The sequence below is a fragment of the Triturus cristatus genome, chromosome 2_2 (genome assembly GCF_964204655.1).
Source record: "Triturus cristatus chromosome 2_2, aTriCri1.1, whole genome shotgun sequence".
Taxonomy (NCBI): Eukaryota; Metazoa; Chordata; class Amphibia; order Caudata; family Salamandridae; genus Triturus; species Triturus cristatus.
The window spans coordinates 603605560-603626657 of record NC_140582.1 but is presented as its reverse complement, the minus strand read 5'-3'; the positions used below and the strand labels follow the sequence as shown (position 1 = coordinate 603626657).

The 21098-nt window shown below is 44.6% G+C and overlaps 1 protein-coding gene across 2 annotated transcripts in view; it reads left to right on the top strand.

Moving 5' to 3' along the window:
• Window positions 1-21098, top strand: part of MARCHF1 (membrane associated ring-CH-type finger 1) — a 1509818-nt gene that overhangs the window by 1030143 nt on the left and 458577 nt on the right. For both annotated transcript variants that reach the window (XM_085641780.1, XM_085641781.1), the window contains exons 3-4: window positions 13809-13888; window positions 14128-14880. In XM_085641780.1, coding sequence (XP_085497906.1) covers window positions 13809-13888; window positions 14128-14880 — 833 coding nt within the window. The remainder of the gene's footprint in view (window positions 1-13808; window positions 13889-14127; window positions 14881-21098) is intronic.

The window sequence follows — 21098 nt, the reverse complement described above, 5'->3', positions numbered from 1 at the left end:
CATTTATTACTAAAAATGGCGCAGGGTATGGAACCTTATCTTTCCCAGATATCTAACGATACAGACAGATTTGTGGTGTCTCGATTTAGGTTTAAGTGTTACAACACCTGTTAGCCTCTCCGAGTGGCTGGGTCATCCCTGGTGCATTTGGGCCCTGTGGCTGTGACATTGTGTCTCCACAGGATACCCTTCATTTTGTATTTCTGTGTAAATATTTTAGTGATCCTAGGAAGAGGTCGTTTTACAAATTCTGAAAGCCATGGAGTATGCACAAGCCCATCCGACACTTATGTTTTTACAGCTACTTCCTAATGCATATGTTCTTTCTGTGGTCTTGTGTTTTTTGCGTGCTGTAAGATCTAGGTGCTGTAGGCTCGGTTAATAGGGTTAGGGTCTCAAAGTTGTATTTTTCATCTGTACATTAATGTATTTCAATTTAAAATTATCTTTACGCTGATATATGAATGTATTGTTGGTCTTATGTTTTTCTATGGTTGTATTTACAATTTAATAAAGATGTGATGATCATGATGCAGTTATGCAAAAAACATGACTATACAGGAATTGCCAAAAGGCTGGCAGCCAATGTCAGACTAATTGGCTTTGCCAATCCTTTTTTTTAATTTTTTTTATGAGTATTTTCAATGCTTATATCCTTTTCAAGTTGTATTGTCTTCAGGTGTTGTGTGGTCTTTGATTGTACTATGCTACAAGAGAGTGCTTTTCATTCGGCTGACCAGTGCTGTATGGCTTCTTATAACGGAAGTCCAGGTAATTGGTAAAAGTTATTAATCACAATCATGATGAGTTTCATTTGCAGTGGCACATCTTCCTGGAAGAGGAGAGATAGTCTAAGATGTAGGCATTAGTGGGAGATATTGTGATGCTATACTGTAGGCACAAACACAAAAATGTTATTTTCACTCATTTGATTGTGTGTTTTCTAGGATGTGCTCTGTGTTGTATGGTAATTTGATGTATGGATGCTCAGTTAGGGCAGTGGATGCTGATATTGGTAATTGTATGGTTTCACATCTTGTGCATAAAGTGTTGTGTTGATGTGTCCTAAAGGGATGGCTGTTGTGGTATTTCCCTCCATAACTGGCCATGTGACATACAATCTTTGACTTTTGTTTTAATATGAAGGCTTAAGGGCAATTGATTTGTCCATATATTGTCCTGTGGCTGCTGTGCTGTGCTTACTGTGCCATAGAATCCAAGGTGCACCACACTGATGAGGCCCAACAAAGCAGAAACCAATCTTGGGTTGCTTATCTTACTGTTCAATTGGCATGAGGCTAGTCAGCTTGCGCTGGACTGTTCCAATTGGAGCAGGACCTAGACTGGATGCTCTCCATCTGCTCTCCACAGTGACAGTGGGCGAAAATACATGTACTGGAATGTAGCTGAAGAGACTGTCAGTGGCAAAGGAAAAATGTATGCCCAGACATGGACCCCATGCTCATTATAACAAAGGGATCCAAGCTGGCCTCACTGATGAGGTCCACCAAGGGTGAAACCAGTCGGGCGTTGTTTCTGTTCCTGCTCAGAGGGTATGTTTGTGAGCCGTTCATGCTAATCTGTTCCTATTGGGGAGTATGGAAAAGCATATACTTGCTTTCCATCTAGAACATGGTTTTCTTGCAAACAAACACATTTAATACCCCGAAACGGGCTGTGGTACATTCTGAATGGTTTTTGTGTAAAAGAGCAATTTGTAGCAAACATATCTATTAAGTGAATTTCACAGACCAACAGGTTTTCATTTGTTCTATCTCACTGTAAAATCAGGTTCCATAAGGTTGTACTGTGGCCTGATTATCATACCAGACTAATGTGGTGACACGCCGCCGTTGTGTCTTGAAGAGTTACCGCTGCAGTAGCAGATGTTATGCATTGCGGTGGTAGTTTGTCATGACTCGTTGCCATTAAGTAGGGCAAAGTAATTCTCTGCGATCCGAATGAAAACTACTGTAGAAGAGATTCAGAATCCTACTACTTGACTTTAAGTTATTTAAATCAATACAATTTAAAGATCCATCAGGCCTTGCTACTATCATAGCTTTACATGTCTTTACATAGAGACGCAGAGGGGCGTATTTAAGTTACATATATGATTGTTAAAATGTATTTCCAACTGAATCAGAAAGATACATGCTCAAAGTTGTAGAACTATAAGGACATTGTTAACACATATTCTAAATATGCATTCTGTATCTTATGATATTAGAAATATATGAGGATTGTAAAATAAGCTATTTATTTTTGGAATGGATGCATTAGGTATTAATATACAAATAATAATTATAAGAATAAGACTATAATAATAAAAGCAACGCGTTTTTATAGTGTTCCGTGACATAGTTTTGACATTTCGCACTACTATCAATGGCATGTGCAGTTTTTTTAATACATTTTCACAGTACTCCATTTTTGAGGCTCAAAAGTGAGAAACCCTGCTGAGATTTTTTTTACCTCTAAGTCACCCGTCTGACTTGCACAGAGTTTATTTCAGTGTTTATCTCGCTGAGCAGTTATTACGAAATTTGCTCCTTCAAATTCACCCAGCTTCACAGAAAGATGCAAAATTCTTAGTTATTTGGAACCCCAGGCACTTATTGTGCAATGCACACTGCTTAGTAACACTTGTTGGTAGGGTGGCGACGGGCACTGTTTCCAGTCCTGAACTTGGGTGTGATCGCCCGATGCATTCTGGTTGTTCTAGTATTGCTTTGCTTCCACTGAACTAATTAGACCCTTGTGGTTCAGTAAACTGAATACACCTGAAAACAATGATTTGTAGGTAAAAAGCTGAGGACTTGATATAGTGTCTGTAATGACATGGAGGGAGGTAGTCAGCAAAAAGGCTGAAGAAGGCCAGTCTGGTCAACCTGTGACTTTAACAGGGTGAGCCTCTGGCAAACCAGTGTGGCCAGCACAAGCAGACATTGTAGGCTGCCTACCAAAAGCAAGACAGCAGTTTGTGTCTCTCTGCAGAAAGCTGTAGCCATTAGCGGTGAGCCAAATCCTGCAGTGAAAAGCCACAAATAATGGTCTAGAATAGGCATGACATTCATCAGGAGGCAGGCAGCAGAGCAGTAAGCAGAGTGGAAGACTGACCTTCCCCTAAATCAACACAACCATCCCACAGCCCAGGAGCAATTCCTGTCTGCGGCTGGACCTATATTACATGAGAGGTCTGTCATTACATGTGCCACAGCCATGATACCATGACAGAAGCTGCATTAATCATGTGAATATTTTGTATAGAAATAAATTGCACACAAAATTATAGTTATGTGGGAGTGTTGCGTATTGTTGTGTTGTGTTGTAGCATTTTCATCTATGCAAAATAAAAATGACCACAATAACATCATCCTCTGTGTGCAAATACTCCTACATCAGACCACAGCAGCAATGTATTAAATCCTGAGGATTGTAATGTATCATAACACTCATATGCAGAAAACACCACACAAATTAAGCCATGCATATTCCTCAGCAAGGGATAAGCTGAAAGTACAATAATGATGCTTGTCGGTAATCTCAGCAGAGAAGCAAGATATTGAATGGGCATGGAATATTAATTAACTCCTCTGTTAGACCTGGCATCCCTGGCATGGTTTTACTCTGTATTTTTGCCTCTGCCTCCTGTGTCTTTGCTGTGAGCTGGACTTCGTTTTTTGCTGGTCTAGATGCTTTGGGCACTCTGCCACTGCTGATGAGTGCCAAAGTGCAAGTGCTCCCTGGGTAAATTGTGAATATGGATTGAGGTTTCCATGATTGGCTTGTTTGACTTACTATGAAGTCCCTAGTACAGTGCACTGTGTGTGCCCAGGGCCTGTAAGTCAAATGCTGCTAGTGGGCCTGCAGCACTGATTGTTCCACCCACACAAGCAGCCTTGTAAAAGGTTCTCAGACCTGCCACTGCAGTGTCTGTGCGCAGTATTAGTACTGCCATGATTGACCTGACAAGTGGACCCACTTGCCAGGCCCTAACCTACCCTTTGTTTACATGTGAGTCACCCCTAAGGTAGGCCCACGGTATCCCTGTGGGCAGCGTGCAGTGTCTGTGAAAGGCAGGACATGTCCTGATGTGTGTAATATGTCCTGATAGTGAACTACAGTGAATTTCGTCTTTCACTACTGAAAGGCTATCTGTCCCATAGGATAGAATGTGAGTTTGTTTATAACATTTTATAAATATAACTTTCCATAGGGACAAGATGGGAAGGTAAAGTTTAGTATGCCTGAACTCAGAATGTAAAGATGCATCTTTAAGTAAGGATGATTTTTACATTCTGTGTTTGAAAATACCCCTTTTAGAAAGTGGGTATTTTCTTGCTTAGCCATCCTGTGTGCCTCTGCTGGTTTGTGGATTGACTGTCTGGCTTTGGAGTGACAGGGGCTGGGAATGTGCATTCAGCCACTGGGGGGTGTTGAGGTGTGTCCTGCCTTTCCTGGATGAGTCAGGGCTGGACTGAATAGACCTGGGCTGCATTTAGAGTTCGGGGAGGAGATTTCCTTTCACCTGAATGGGCCTGGTCTGCCTTACACAATGCTGTCTCCACCTCCTGCCGGGAAGCTGGACCAGAGAGGACAGGACTGGTTTTGACTGAGCACAGAGTCTCTCTGCCACAAGAAAATAAAGAGAAATGCTGTATAAATATTGGGGCCCAGACCCCAGAACTTTAGATTACTTCTGGACTCAAGAGGAACCTGTGGCAAGGAGAAAAGCTGGTAAAACTGAAGGAGAAGTACTGCCCCTTTCCTCTGTGGTGTCTGGGGTTGGCCTGCAGTGGCTGTTTCTGCCAAGGAGAGGATAAAGACTTTGCTGTGTATCCTGCTTGAAGATCTCCAAGGGCTTGAAGTAGAGCTTGCCTCCTGTTCTGAAGTCTCAGGGACACAAAGACTTCACCACCAGCTCCCCTGAACTTCCTTGCTGGGAGTTCGGACCTGCCAAGAGGTGCCTTTTGCTGAGTTGGGCCTTTGGAGTTTGTTCCTGCTGTTGGGAGCTGGAAAAGAAATGTAACTACGAGAAGCGCGACGCATCCACACCGTTTCTGACGCATTGCTGCTGTGCCGATGAAGAAACAGATGCAGCGCCTGCCCGCGGCAGGTGTAATCGGCGCACGCCAAGTCCCATGCACCGATCTCTGAAGTCTGAGATCACCGCACCTATTCCGACGCAGGCCCTGCTGTGCGGCTGCAAAAATCAACCGCAGCTGGTGAGCCTAATGCGTGTGATGGGATACCAAAGGTCTGAGGATAGTAGGGCCTTTTCATTGGAGTGCCCTGAGAGCTATAAAAAGGGCTTTAAATGTTACCCTTTGTTCAATCCGTAGCCAGCGCAAGATGGCCAAGGCCTGCCGGGCAGAATTGTATTTGGGAATCTTCAGCAGAACTCAAGCAGATGCGTTCTGCACCACTTGGAGTTTTTTTATGGCCAATTTAGGAACTCCTATTTAGAGAGCGTACCCGTAGTCCAGGCGAGAAAGCACCACAAGCCTTCTGGAATGTAGGGGGAATAGGTGCAATATTTTATGGTGCATTCTAAGAATGCTTTAAGAGCATCCAGAAAGGTTTGTGGCCCGGGCCTGCATACCTGATGGTTTCTCCAATCATACCCCTGGGTTTTTAATAACTGCCTTGGGGCAGGGAAGGCACCTAAGCAATCAGGCCAACCCAAGCTGAGGTGGGTATTGAGTTTATTACCCAGCACAATGAGCTCTGTTTTCTCCTCATTTCGTTTGAGGCAGGAATATGCCATCCACGTAGCTACTCTCTCCAGACAAGATCATTATGTGGGAGAATGGAAGTCATCTCCCTGGGTTAGAGAGACCACCACTTGGGTGTCATAAGCATGTGACACCAGGGTACATCCCAAATGACTGAACTATGTCTGCTAACGCACACATTTATAGGTTGAAAGCGCGAGGACTCTGCACCTCAGGGAAAAGATGTCAAAATAACAGGAACTATCAAAGACTTGGAAGGTCCTATCTTTCAAGAAGGAGGTGAGCCAATGTAGTGCCGGTCCCATGACACCTGCACTGTAATGTCAGGTACCCCACAAGTTACCTGTTTCTTGCGGAGAGATCTCACAGAGACGACATGAGCAATCGCCCCCACGCCCACCTTACCCCACTCTGAATCTGACAACAAACTAGGATGAAGATGGGAGAGGGGATGGTAGCTAAAAGGTCAGGGTGATGTCAGGATGGAGTAGTGGACGTCCCTCTGTTCAGGAGAACCGTGGGCACCAGCTGGACAGGAAGACAAGGGAACACCTGTTACCATCAACACAACAAACCTGCGACCACTCACAAACATGCACTCATGTGGGAGACAGCGATTACCTCCTGTGTAGACATCAGAAGGTCTGCTACCATTGAAGGAGAAGGAACTGAACGTCTTGCCAAGTATCTAGCGCACCTGCGCTATGTAAATTAAATCAATAAGAGCTCCTGCGCTAATATATATTAAAAGACCCCAATCAATCAGGCGGTCCAACGCGGTAAGGGTAAGGTCCGAAAAGAAACACCAGAAGCGCTCCTGCGCTATATACAAAAGTAAAGGCGTTCCTACGCGATGAAGCAAGGTGCAAGGCAGAGGAACAAACAAATTCACCAGCACTACAGGTAAGGCAGCGAGTACTGGTGCTAAGCGGGATAGGAGAAAGTTACCGGCCTCAACACAGACGCTCCAGCGCTGTGAGGCAGGTGAAAGAACTAGCGCTTCAGCGCGGGTAAACAAAGTCACGGCCAAACACCAAGAAGCGCTCCAGCGCGGCAGTATCGCAAGCACTGTCTAGCGCTCCAGTGCGGTATCAAATATGAGCAGAACTTAAAGCGCAGAAGTTACCTGGGGCAGCGTCTGTAGCAATTGCAGGCATCGGGGTTGGCGATAATACGAAGCGCCGGACTGGAGGTAAGCCGCAGCTGATAAGCGGATTTCCCCGGATGCGCTGGTGACGCCATGGTGGTTCCGGCAAAAAGGCTGGACCGCTAATGGGCAGACACCGGAAGTGAGGAGATCGCGTCCCGAATGAGCAGACTCAGACGCACACAGGCAACCAGGGGAGACGGAAGGGGTGACAACAGACGAACCATGACATGTAAGTTCTATTAATGAGGATTTCATTGTTCACCTTGTGAAATGCTGCACTGAGATCGAGGAGGATAATGGCCGCCGTACCTCCTCTGTCAAGCAGCATTTTGTTTACTCCTCTGCTACTGCCAGAATGGCGTTCTCTGTACCATGCTTAGGGCGAAACCCAGTCTGCAAGGGATGCAGGTGATTGTTTGATTCAAGAAACTCTGAGAAGTGTTTGTTTACATGATTCTTGACCACTTTACTCATACAAGGTAGTAAGGAAAAGGATCTGTAGTTACCTATGCAGAGATGGCCCAGGTTGTGTTTTTAAGCAGGGCCTTGACCATCGCATGTTTCCATGAGGGCAGCACTATTCTAGTTGCTAAGGATATGTTGGCAATTTCCAGCATTGTTGAGAATGTGAGTTCAGCCACTTTACCGAGAATGTGCGTGGGCACAGGATCAAGTGGAGACCCTATTTTCACTTTGTTAAATGCAAGTGTGAAACTATCGGGGGTAAATTTGGGAAAGTCCATTAAGACACTTTTCTCCACAGTTAGGTTATTATTTGGACTCGCACTAATGTCCACTTTAAGCTCGGGAAATGTGCGATAGATATCTATAATCTTTTTTTTTAAAAGCTTCTGAGGTCATTACAACGTACTGCAGATGGATCAGGGTTGGAGCTATAGGATGTGGGTTCTATCAATGTTTTTACAATCTGGAACATTTTGCGTGGAGCATTGGAGGCGAGGTTGATCCTTGCCCCGTAGTATGCCGCCTGGGCCTTTTTTATTTCAGAGTGGTAAGTCCTCATGACTTCTCTTTAGTCTGATTTGTTGGATTCTCCGTAGTATCTTCTCCATGTCCTTTCAGCCTTTTTACATGCCTTTTTCAGTGTCAGGAGATGAGGGGTGTACCAAGGAGCATATTTGTTCCTAGTATGCCGTGTGAGCATTTTTATAGGGAGGATATGATCCAGTGAGTTTTTTATCCAATTGGTAATCTTTGCATTCATGATCTGAGGGTCCTTGCCTTGGTCTGGTCTAGATCCCCCAAGGGTCTGCCTCCCCTTTTCACAGTTACGTTTTGACCAGCTACGGTCTCTCCAAGTAATTGGTCTGGGAGGTGGGCTGACACTCAGGGTATTCACCATGAAGGAGATTAGATAGTGATCTGACCATACTATTGGTTGGGGTTTCAGGACATTTAGATGAGGCTCAGTAGTAAAAATGAGGTCAAGTAGATGTCCCTTCTCGTGTGTGGGCCCAAGCACCATTTGGAACATTTGTAAGGAAGATAAATCATTCAGAAGCCCTGCGGCTTGTTGGCCAGTTGAGTCTTCCAAATGTATTGAACAAAGGATGCCTATGCACACGTTAACAAGTGATACTTTATGAGTACAATCAGTAGTGGAGAGAACATAAATTCATAAAAAACAGTCGATAATTCCAGTAGAACGTATCTTTCTTGTTTTAATATGGATCCGTTGCCCAGCCAACACGTGTTTCGTCAGGGTATGAACCCACGACTTCTTCAGGGCTATCAGGCTAATGGGGAAAGAACAAATAATCTCTCCACCGGTTGTAATTCCGTCCCGGCTGTACGGGAAATGGGTCAAATCATCAGGTGTTGCTTCTTGGTTAGTAATGGAAAGTAGCAACTGAGTATCATACAAGTCCTGTATGCTGAGAATATCAGGCACACCGCAAACGGGAATGTTCTTAGTATGTTTATTCACAATAGGACTGTTTGCAAACATTTTTTTCAGTTTCAAATTCCTAATAAATTTGAACAAATCTACTTTGGTTTTACACACATCCTCCCTATCTGTTGGGCAAAAGCCTAAGCCCTTTTTGAGGAGAGAAATCATATCATCGGAGAGAGAGAGGGAAGATACGTTGATAATATCTACCCCCATCTCTTGTGTCTTTGTTAATTCCTCTTGTCCCCTGACCTCAGGTTTCTCCTGTAGTCGTTTGTGGCCTGCCCTCTTGCCTCTCCTAGTTCTTTGATAGGTTATCCTACATTGGGCTGTGTTCTGTTGCCCCTCTTTATGCGTTGTACTTCCTGTAAAAATGAGGAAGAAGAACTGCCTGGTCTTTCTCCAATGGAGGTGGCTGTTGCATTCTCTATTTCTCCATCACTAGATGCTGGCACACTGAAGGAGGTAGAACTAGAGGAAACAGAGCTGGCATGTTGACTGCCTAGTTTGTTCTTATTCTGATCATTAGCAAGAGCGTCATCATACTTTTTGGCGAAGGTGAACACTCTACCTTCTTTATAGTCGATTTCATCACGTTTTAATTTTCTTGCCTTGCGCTGTTTAATGTCTTCCTGGTATTTGGCTAATATGTCGGCCAGGATAACATAATTTGCTGTGACTTTTCGATCAGCATTATCAATGAGTAGACCATTAAGGTTTTGGAATTAGAGGTCATGGATTCCTCCCAGAGTTTCAACAGGTATTCATCCAGTTCTTCATACGTGGGGAAGATTTGTGCACGCAGCCCCCTAGGTATTCTGTCTAGTCTCAGATACTGTCTTAGAGTAATACCATCCCACCATTTGCTGTTCTCATTCTTTTTTAGTTTTTCTAGTTTGATAAATTTGTCCCTCAATCCTTCATTTCTAGTCTGATTGGTGTTTTTAACACTTGCAGCCACAGTGTCGCCTTTAGCCAAGTTTTGAAACAGTTCTTGTGATACTTGATCTCGATTCATGATGATGAACGTAGAAATGTAAGTAAAGATCAATAAAAAAGGGGAATCTAAGTTATTTCAACGCTGGGGCTGCAAGTGGAAGTACAACGCATAAAGAGGGGCAACAGAACACAGCCCAATGTAGGAGAACCCATCAAAAAACTAGGACAGGCAAGAGGGCAGGACACAAACGACTACAGGAGTAACCTGAGGTGAGGGGACAAGAGGAATTAACAAAGACACAAGAGATGGGGGTAGATATTATCAACTTATCTTCCCTCTCTCTCTCCGATGATATGATTTCCCTCCTCAAAAAGGGCTTAGGATTTTGCCCAACAGATAGGGGGGATGTGTGTAAAACAAAAGTAGATTTGTTCAAATTTATTAGGAATTTGAAACTGAAAAAAATGTTTGCAAACAATCCTATTGTGAATAAACATACTAAGAACATTCCCGTTTGCGGTGCGTCTGATATTCTCAGCATACAGGACTTGTATGATACTCAGTTGCTACTTTCCATTACTAACCAGGAAGCAACACCTGATGATTTGACCCATTTCCCGTACAGCCAGGACGGAATTATAACCGGTGGAGAGATTATTTGTTCTTTCTCCATTAGCCTGATAGCCCTGAAGAAGTCGTGGGTTCATACCCTTGACGAAACACGTGTTGGCTGGGCAACGGATCCATATTAAAACAAGAAAGATACGTTCTACTGGAATTATCGACTGTTTTTATGAATTTATGTTCTCTCCACTACTGATTGTACTCATAAAGTATCACTTGTTAATGTGTGCATAGGCATCCTTTGTTCAATTGTCATAGACCTCGGTCTACTTAGGGGGTTTAGGGTTTGTTTCCCCCAGTCCTTTTGCACCGTTGGATATTTGAATTTTAGACTCCTACGTACACCGTAGTGGGCGCCATCGCATATCGCAACTCTTAAACCCTTCTCTAATATTTATTCTTCCAAATGAATGTTGAATTCACCCAGTAATGTAAAATGTTGCTTGTTGAGTTCCAAGGGCCTGGGTGAAATGACTACACAGGCCACAGGGCCTATGGAGGACTATCCCAGAGAAGGTGTATACAGGAGTCATGGAGATGGCAAATGCCGTACTTCAACAATCCAGGAGGGGTGTCTATTCAAAGAAGCATTTGAAACCATCTTTTAAAATAATTGCCACCCCCACCTTTTCTTTCAGGTCTGTCCCTTCGACATGTGTGATAGCCTGGAGGCAGAGCTTGACTAATATCTGGTCTGGCTTTCGCATGGGTCCAGGCTTCTATTATAAAAACAACATCAGGTTTATTTTCCTCCAGGAAGCAGAAGAGTTCGAATGTGTGGGCGGGAAGGGATTTGCAGTTAATCAAATGCATGCACAAGCAGGTGGTGACCACATTGACCCTCCTAAGAAGAGGAGTGTGAGAGGGGCAGAAGGAACAGCTCTTACATTCCAATTCCTTATTATAGAGGTCTATAGAGTGAAGGCACTCTTCCTTGATAGTTCCCCTAAGAGCCCGCAGTTGTAGGGGTGTATAAATTAACTTACTTTCAGATTGGGGGCAGGGTTCCTGGTCCAGCTCGGGCGCGGACGGGCGCCGATGGGATTGCCTTTGGTGCTCCTTCGGCGCTCCAGTGTCACGACCATGCCCTGGCCTTCATTATATAGGGTAAGACCTTCATAATATAAGGTACTCTATACAATGAAGGCCAGGGCGCGTTCGTGATGGAGACCAAGATTGCGTCTTCTAGTTGGCTAGTCCCCTCGAGCAAGCGCTATTCTAACGACAGAGCGCTGGAGGTCCCCGTGTGCAGATCGGCAAGATTGCCCAAATACAGGCAATGTTGTGTGTAATTTTGTGTAATATGACACACAATAAAGTGCAGTTAAATTGATTGGCAGTAATTAGCAGCGTTTATTCTCCCATAAGTGCCGATTATTTAAAACTCAGTGCAGTTCCAATTCAATCATACAGGTATTTAGCAGCGTTTTGTTTTTTTTAAAGCAGTTTCGAAATACTTAATAACTCAATTTCAACTAGTTGTGTTTCTCAACAAAAAAAAATCAGTTTCAAGCATTTGGCAGCGTTGGGTTTAGAAGCAGTTTCTCTTACTGTGAACGGTGGCAGCTATCGCACTAGCGTGTTGGTTCATGCACGCCTACAGAGAGATGCTTAAAGTGTACGTCAAATAGATGTACCCTCTTAAATTGATTGTGTCTGTCATCATTTTGAGGCAGATTAAATCAATATTTGCTGTTTACTATAGCTTGTAACTGCTACGCTCAGTCTTCAATCAACATACAAAACAAGCCTTGGCAAAACCGATAGTTCTTGGCTCTAAAATCCCAAGCTACTGGCTCTGTCAATGCTTTTTCCATTGTCAGTCGCATGTGAACGCATGTGGCATGACACATGCGTTTGCAGGGCAGGCGATCTTGCACTGCGGTTTCCATGAAAGAAAATCCACTCCTAGATAGCCTGCAAATGATACACATGCATCAAGATGTGAGCATCACGATGCCTGTGCAAACATGCGGCATGACGCCTGTGCACATGCTTATCATGATGCATACATCTGCATGCGTAGCGATGCACGATGAGGCATGCTTTTGCATGCCTCATGATGCACAGCAGCTATTTTTAATGTATCTTATAAACACGGCAGACGGCCATATAGAAGAGTAAATTACAATTTAAAAAATAAAGTAAACAAGTTTGTGCCAGCACAAAAAAGGAAGCAAGTGGCCCGGTATAACTTAGCAGCTGCTGGGGCCCTTGTAAAAAAATAAGAAAATATTTAAAATTGAGAGGGGAGGTGAGTAAAAAGAGAAAGTGTGGTTGGGAGGGTGTAGACACAAGGAAGGAGAGAAAAACACATGTACTTACATGGACAGCTCAGTTTAAATGAAAAGAGTCCCCTGAAGACAGCAATAGAAAGACAAATCGTATCCATCAGAACAATGTGAGATCAACATCAGTGCTTAATTTGTACAACAACAAAAAAAGTTCCAGGGCTCTAATCAACAGACTAGTTCCGCTTACACTGCCCATTGCCACTCTCAATTACAGTAACAGCATAATTAATAAGTCACACTCCTACAAGTGTGACAAATCTGACAATTTCAGGACCTCAATGTTAAAAGAAGGGCTTTGGCAGAAGGAAATAGTCATTCTTAATGTATATTGAATTAATAAACAGCACTTGTTGGCTCATCTCTGAGTTAAAAAACAGCGCCACCCTGTCATAGATAATTTGAGCCGGAAACCACCGGCTCAAATTAAGCTCCTGGATGGGACAAACCCCAAAACAGGGAAGAAAACCATTGAATCAAGAGCAGGCGTTTGAGACTGACAACAGAACTATGCCATTCAGTCATGAGCAATGGACTGGCCTAAAGCTCACTCAGCACATGCTATGTATCAGAAGTAATAGGCCTGCCTAAAGACACCTAAAACTGCCCGAAAACCGAGGTCTGCAAGTGAGCTCATCAGCACGAGCGACACAAGTCTGATTACTGGGAGAAATGAAAGATGCATGTGATGGTCTCCACCACATAGATGACTTACAGGAGCAAAACTGACGTGGAATAATGCCATTGTTCAAACGGAGATACCATTTCTGCAGGCGAAAGGGTCTCCTTTGCAAAAGTATACAGCGAAGAGGTCGTAACTGATAACGTCCGCCAGCGTAAACTGCACGAAAAGAAACCGAAGCCATAAATCAACAAACATGATATGTACCGAAGTCACACCAGCGTTTCACAGGCTGAGGAGTGTTGCGCCATATTTATAAACCAGTGACAGGGCGCATGCAAAGCAGCGTCGTCCAACAGTGGTTGAACTTCCTCAGGAAGTGTAGATTTTAGTCGTTCTGTAGCCAGACTTCCTGCGTGTTGTGACTGTGCTCGTTCTGTAAATGACTCTGTAATCATGAAGCACAGCAGCAAAGTGTCAGTGATGTATTTAATGAACAAAGACGCCAAACTATGCAACTTGTTTCCCCAGGCAAGCAGCCCCACGACAGGAACTGCGCCGGAGAGCCAGTCGAGGACGTCTGTCTGTCCTTCTGCGCAGGATATATGCAGGTACGTGCTGGACTGCGGTATGCTCGTGTGTGTCTTACCCCTCCATCGTGTTCGCAAACCCTGCTTCGCACTTACATTTCCCACCAGTGTCCTCGACTGACCCCTGTGCATCTTACACTTTTGGTTTCGTCGTCTTCGTTGTTTGTGCGGTCTTTCTTCTTGTGTGCTCATTTTCATCTTGATTTCATTGCTTTCTCTTCCATTTTCCATGCTCTGCCTCTGCCTGTCACGTGGGCCAGATCCGCCCCCTTGCATGCTGTGTTAGAAGATGATGGTGGACACACGGCCCCTGCTATGGTGGTCACCCCAGCTAATAGGGAGCCTTGTAAGAAACAGATGAAACGAAGGGTCAGGAGAAGAAAGGGGCCGTGTGACACCTGTGACCTCAATGCAGAGAAGCAAAGGAAACACAAAGGCTGCAGGTTTCAAAGAGAAGCTCGAAGTGCCAGCTGGAATGAGTCAAACTCCTCCTCTGATGAGGGCCACTGGGCCAAGCCGCGAGGCCAACACAGGGAGAATAAGAGAGATCCCAGGAAAGGCGTCACCTGGCATCACTCATGCCGCAGTCAGGACGCGCCCTGCAACGGGAACGCCATGGAAATGAAGCCAATGGGCCAAAAAGACCCAGGAGAAGGCACTCAGCCGCAAGGCCAGAAGCGCCTCCAGGAGAAACCATGTGTAAGCCGCAGAAGAAGGAAGCTGTCGAGGTGCAAGGAGGCTTGTCTTTCTGGGTCGTCAACATCCTCTCAGGAGGCAATCAATCCATCCAGGAAGCGAAGGGGGAACCGCGAAAAGATGCGCCACCCTGACCCAAAGTCCTGCCAGTGTGGGGCGGAGGGCCTCATCGAGAAGAGCTTTGCAGAAGGCAGGCCTGGCATGGAGACTCTGGCGGTGGTACACAAGGGGACGCCTGGCAGCGCAGGCCCCAGTGACAGTGAAACCACGCGGGCCACCTATGACGCCATGTCTGACGACGACCTCGAATTATGCAGGTGAGTGTCTAATGGTAACAATGTGACCTTGTCGAAAAGCCGCCACCGCGCCATTCTCTCGTATGTTTTATAATGTATGCCCATTGCCTCGTGACTGGATTCAAAAGCCTAGCACAAATGTTAAACATGAATGTCCCCTGAGAAGAGTTATGACACTACTTTAGTTCTTCTGCAGGCGCGTGACCCACTATTTCATAGTGACAGACACCATCATTTACATGTTGCATTGCTAAAGATAACAGCTGAAGAGGAAATAGTTGTATGTTCAGGTTTGAATAAGCAGCAGAGAAGTGATCTGTAGCCCGGGGTGCACACGTTTCACTGTAAATCTCGGAACAGTGTTGAAATCGGAGCATTCTCTGGCTGCTGCAGCCTAGAGATGGATGTCCTGCCGTTGTGTTTAATTACCTTAACTCAAGTGCGGCTGTCGTAGAATGCTAAGATTTTTTTCGTACTTTGCATACAGGGAAATTATGTGGATTTCAGTCATGTGAAACAAATGGAATAGGCACTCTGAACCGTAAAGAATTTTCCAGCAAGTTATATCTTACTTTTTCTGTTTTACCTACTGAACATTTGAGAATAATTGGATTGAAGAGAATTGAAGTTGAATGGAACAGTGGGAATTGTGTAATTATTATTTCGCCACAAGACAAGGTTTGCTATACTAACATTTCCATTTTCAGTTAATATTTATTGCACTTATAAACATATGTGTTAATGTTTCGAAGTGAACTTGGTGCACTTCCGGTAACACTGAACCTTTGTCTTGCTTCGGAAACCAAACTGTTCAAAGCATTGTCTATGAATGAAGGGTGGGAAGAAATCTTAAACACTATCCTAATCTGACTGATAACTGTTTGGATGCAGGATTTTAGACCGAAATTTCCAAAGTGTAATCCACACCTTGCAACCCACATGGAACACCCCTTGAGTTTTTTAGTCCCACTCAAAACCACCATAATCACCCATCCTACTGGATTTACCACACAGTAGGTTTACACCCAGGAAACTGCCTAATGAATGTACACCTGAGGACACCACTGGGTGTAACTCACACACACGCGCAATGCCGGGGAATTATCAAAATGAGAACACGTTTGATTAAATGAAGCCCAACAGCGATGGCACCCTTGTAGAAAACTGATGCTGAGAGAAAAGTTGTAGTCAGGACAGTGTCTGAGCTAGCATCTTAAACCAGGTGGAACAGCATGCAATTGGTTTGTTTGCAAGATGGCCAGGCATCAGATTAACTGGGAGTGCTAAAACATTTTTTTTCTAAAATAGGACTGTCAAAATCTCAACCTTGGAAAAATATCTCCCCACATTGTGTTCAACCTGTATTTAATTTTTAATGCAAGCCAAATTAATGTCCCACATTTTTAGGACTTGGTTACATACTTGCCAATATTCTATTACCAAAAAGAGGTAGATTTTCTCAAGTCTAAAAAATACTTCTTAGCATAATGCTAATGTGACCTGGAATGACATCATGTGACCTTTGCTCCTGTGGTGTCATTCAAAAAAAATGAAATCCCTTTTCAGTAAAGAGGAAGCTACTGCGTTAGACACCACAGAACATGTAGCAGGATGAGGTGATTGGGTACCTATTCATTTCTGGCATCAGTTAGAAAAGTACAGGTCTATCATTTTTTTATACATCTCTTTATGCATTTTTAGTGTTAATAAAATACTGTTCAAGTCAAATAACTACAACTGTCATTATGAAGCCAACACTCGTAGTCAGTGAATGCATATCTATTATAGCATCTTGGGGTACCATATCATCTTTACATTAAGGAAGCTGCTACACTTTGGGGCCTGTGACACTTGCCATTGCTCCATCATATCCAACAACTATATTATGTATGTTTACTCTATCTAAGCCGTACACATGCAATAGCATCCTTTTTAATTGAAAACTCCGCTTGTCCGTTTGCCCTACACGTTCACACTACATTGACCCCCTATGGAACACCTGTGATCCCTGCTGACCAACATTTTCATACAGTCCATTTCACTCATTCATCCAAAACTCATTGAGGCCTAGTGCCCGGTGAAGGTCTGTGAGGTATTTTTTGAGCATTGCCACCCTTTCTACCAGGTCCTCCATAAGCTTTTCATTTCATCTTACTTTCTAACATCTGGTCCAACTATCAAGCTACTGTGGCCTTGGGCTCACCCAGTATCCAACTAGCTTTCGGTTAGCCAACTCTGCCCCTAAAGCTACAAATCTCCATCTCATTTGCCCCCTTTCTTGTTAGACAGCTGCCCCCAGCAGACACTGCTTTTGCATAATTTTATGAAGTCTCTGGTGCTTAGTTTCAGCTTTCCCATTGCAGCTTCTTCACCACTTCTGACCAGTATGTTTGCACGGGTGGCACCACCATGTTATGTGTAAGAAACCTGGTCTTTCTCTTACCGACTCCACAGTTGTTTGAAGGTCTCTCTTGGGTAGATGTTGCTCAGCTTGAGTGGCATCAAATAAGTAATATAAAGATGGTTGAAGTGAACCAACTTCAATTGTGCTTTAATGAATATTCTTTTAACCAACTAGCGCACTCTATCCCACTCTTGCTTTGTAAATGGTTTGTCACAGTCTTCAACCCACCTTCATTGAAATACTACGACGCCTCCACCCATGTCTTGCTTGAGCATCCTTTGTTGGCCAACAGACTTCTACGCTGCATCAGCGATAACATCATGGTCATTGTCTCTCTAAAATTGTGAGCTATGTGCATTCTGCAAAAAGTGGCCAGTGCCAAACCTAAAGAGGTCCTGACCTCCTGCAAATGTGACAAGTCTGATCCATGGGAACAGGTATCCCAGCACTTCACACTTCTGTCAACATGTTATTGAGACATCTTTCATGATCTGTTTGAAGTGGTGGTTACACAATAACAACATCCCGCCCACACACGGTGGGTGTTTCATGATGACTTTAACCACCCTGATGCATCCTTTGCACACCTGCCATATCACATATGGCAGGTGCCCTGGTATGTTCCACTAAAGCAAAAGCTTCTGCGGTGGTACAACCTTGTGTGTCTTCTACAATAGCCACTTCTCCCAACTGTCATCCTCATCCAACCATTGTACAGAATGTTGTTGGGTCTGTCGTGTTTTGTTTGAATTACAATGTCAGTGTTCTAGGGAGATTGGAATGCAAGCATTGGAAAGTCTACAGTGTTCCGAGATCAGCACTTTCTGCCCAGTCTCGGTGTTGCTGGTTCAATAAAACGTACCTGCTGCAAATGAGTGAATTCCGCCTTTTGAGTGGCGACGAGTGGCAACATCGCAGGACCCAGCATGCGTCTTCCTGAGTGGAGGGTTCACTTCTCACTCGTTTTCCTAGGTCACAGAAACTGCATGGAGAGTCGCGGAGTGACCTGGGGTGTTGCGGAGGCTGTTTGGAGAGTCACAGAGGCTGCCTGGAGGATTCCGAGCCTCACTTTCTTTGCCCAGCTAAGTTTTCTCTGTGCTGAGCAGGTAAGCATGCTGCTGCTCTTTCTGCACCCCACCGACTTTAGAAACCAATTCGCCATGCATGCGCCTCACCCATGCAGCCATTTTAGGAGATTGGGAATCATTCCCATAGTAGCATGCATAGCTGCTGAAGCTGTCAGTGGCCTAACATAAGCCCCTGCCGCCCCCTCGGTGCGGGGAGCCCCCTCAGCAAAAGTGGTAGGTGGTTCCCCGGGGATAGGGGGCCCTCCTTGTATATTGCAGTGGTGCTCCCATACGTGCACCAATACAATTTCCGCAGGAAGAATTTTAAGTATATTTCTGCCTTCAGCACCTAAGTTACATAACAATAAGCCTTTTTTTTCTTTGCAGTAAATGTTTCCCCATCAATGGCATTGAGGTAAGCCTCGATACTTCATGCCACTGTTGCCAATGTAATGGAGGTGTGCCTGGGGCTAATAAAAATGACAGTGGAGGAGTATTTTTCTCTATGGTACACGGCAATTATCCTTCACAAATATACACTGGACATATCTGAAAAGCTGTGTTACTGCCAAGAAGCTGTAATAAAACTCTATATTTAGAAGCTCCACCCCTCAACTCCATGACAACCTGAAAGTGGCTAGCATGACTCTGCTATGACGTCTTGCCCACTCTTGTGATCTCAGCAGTTAGTCCAGTTCTTTGATTACCCCTCAGAGGATTGGGGAATTAAATCCATGCAGCACATAAAGACAGCAAGGCAGGAAAAACATTTTTAGCAAGAAGCATCCTGTTCACTATAGACAGTGGGAATGTATCCCAGAATCGTATATACTTTTTCAATTCCACTGGATCCTACCCATATTCAGCAAATATTGGGTATCACTATCATGTGATATTTGAATGCCTGGATAGAAGAAATCAGAGCTGCCGTGGGAGGCCTACTCGCGAAGATGATTATCTCCCATATCAAGTAATAGTGGTTTCTGATGGATATTTCTAACCGCAGATTCCAAACATAATGAATTTCTGCATGTGTCAGACTGGATATGGAAAGCTCAAAAGCGGTGTTCCTGCCCGCTGGTAGGTGGCACCATGTGACTCCACGTCAACTCTGACCAGCTACAGAAGTGATGATCAGAGCTTCATATAAGCACCACCCAAGCACCCTAATTTCAGTTCCTTTATCCTATCCCTTCAGACAGGGGCCCAGAGCTCCAGTTCGATTTTTCTTCATTCTCTGTAGAGTTTGTCCCTAATTTTGTTTTCAGTATGCAGTGGAACATGCCATTCCCTAAGACTACAGTGTTCAAATGTTGTAGGGACTCCTGTGATAGATCTTCTTGCTTTTAGTGTTTGGGGCCTTCAACAATTGCACCCAGATGAATCTGAAAGCCATCCATGAAACTAAAGTTCTAAGTGGTGAAACGCAGCAAGACTCCATGCAGGTCCCACTCCTGGTCAATGTTGAAAGTGCGGTCCTGCTCTCACTACCAAAGTCGTTTCTGCAGCAGATCTTCCTCTAGGTTGAAGACTTTGGGTCGTCGAAGAAAAACATAAGAAGTTCAAAATGTAATCGTACCTCCATGTCTTGCTCCTGTTTCACAGAAAAGACATTTCTAACTTTGGTCCCGATGCACATCCAAGTTCCCCAGTCAGTTGTTGACATAGTAGCAGGTGAAAGCCTTTTGAATGGCCATGCTGTGCTTCTTTGGCACACTTGCAGCTCACTCTTGTACTCCTTCTGTTCCCACGGATGCACAGATGCATCCATTCAGGTTACCACACTAGTCTGGTGCCAAAATCTGAACTGGTCCCTTGCATGATGATGCTTGCATCATTGCTGTGGGCACCAGAGGTGGAGCAACAACCTATTGTGTCACCTGACTCAGAGCTGAATTTGTCTCAACCAAGGCCTCACCCATATCCTCCTGTGGCAAAGCCAATACTCAATCCTTCAATTTCGGACACAAATCTATCCCTGCGTAATTGCACACAGACACTACAACAGCTTTTTGGCTTATAATCCAACCAGAGCCACCCAAATGGAGATGGCAATGGAGGGGACGAGTAAGAGTTTGCCCCACCTTAGGAGGAAGACAATTGAGACCTACAAGAGGCCAGTGAGTTGGATACCTTACCCAATGCTGGGCTGGTTCCCCTCCTTGGACAAGAAACGTTTGCCACTGTGATTAGGAAGGCTGCTGAAGTCCTTAACCTCCACCTCCCCACTATGGAGGGAAAAGCAAAGGTCCTCGATGAGGTTTTTCAGCCTGAACAGACACCAACGAAACATTTGGGCTTAACCATGATCTGGCTTTCCGGTCAACCGACAGGTTGGCCCTCACCATCTCCTGAAGACCCTCATTTATTAACCCAGCATTCAGCTCCTGAAAGTGTGGTGGTGCAGGAGTCCACAAGCAGAGTCAACAGCCAACTCTGATGCCTTTCCACCAATTCTCCTGACACTGAGAGTCCAAACATATAGAAATGTTTGTCAAAAGAGGGTTCTCCTTTCCCAGCCTTGCCTTGGGGTCAGTCAGTCAATGCCAGTTGCCTCCTTGGATGTTACATTCGTACACTTTGGGACCTGGTTAGTGAGATCTTGCTGTCAGTCCCCTGATGATGTACACACCTTCCTTGGCCTAAGCCATTCAGGATAATTGCAATAACACCAGGACATCATGTAACTGAGCTTAAGGTCCTCCCATTCCAGGCTCCTTGGCCACCTTTTTTTTCTGGACAAACTGGTGCTGCATTGCTACCAAGGT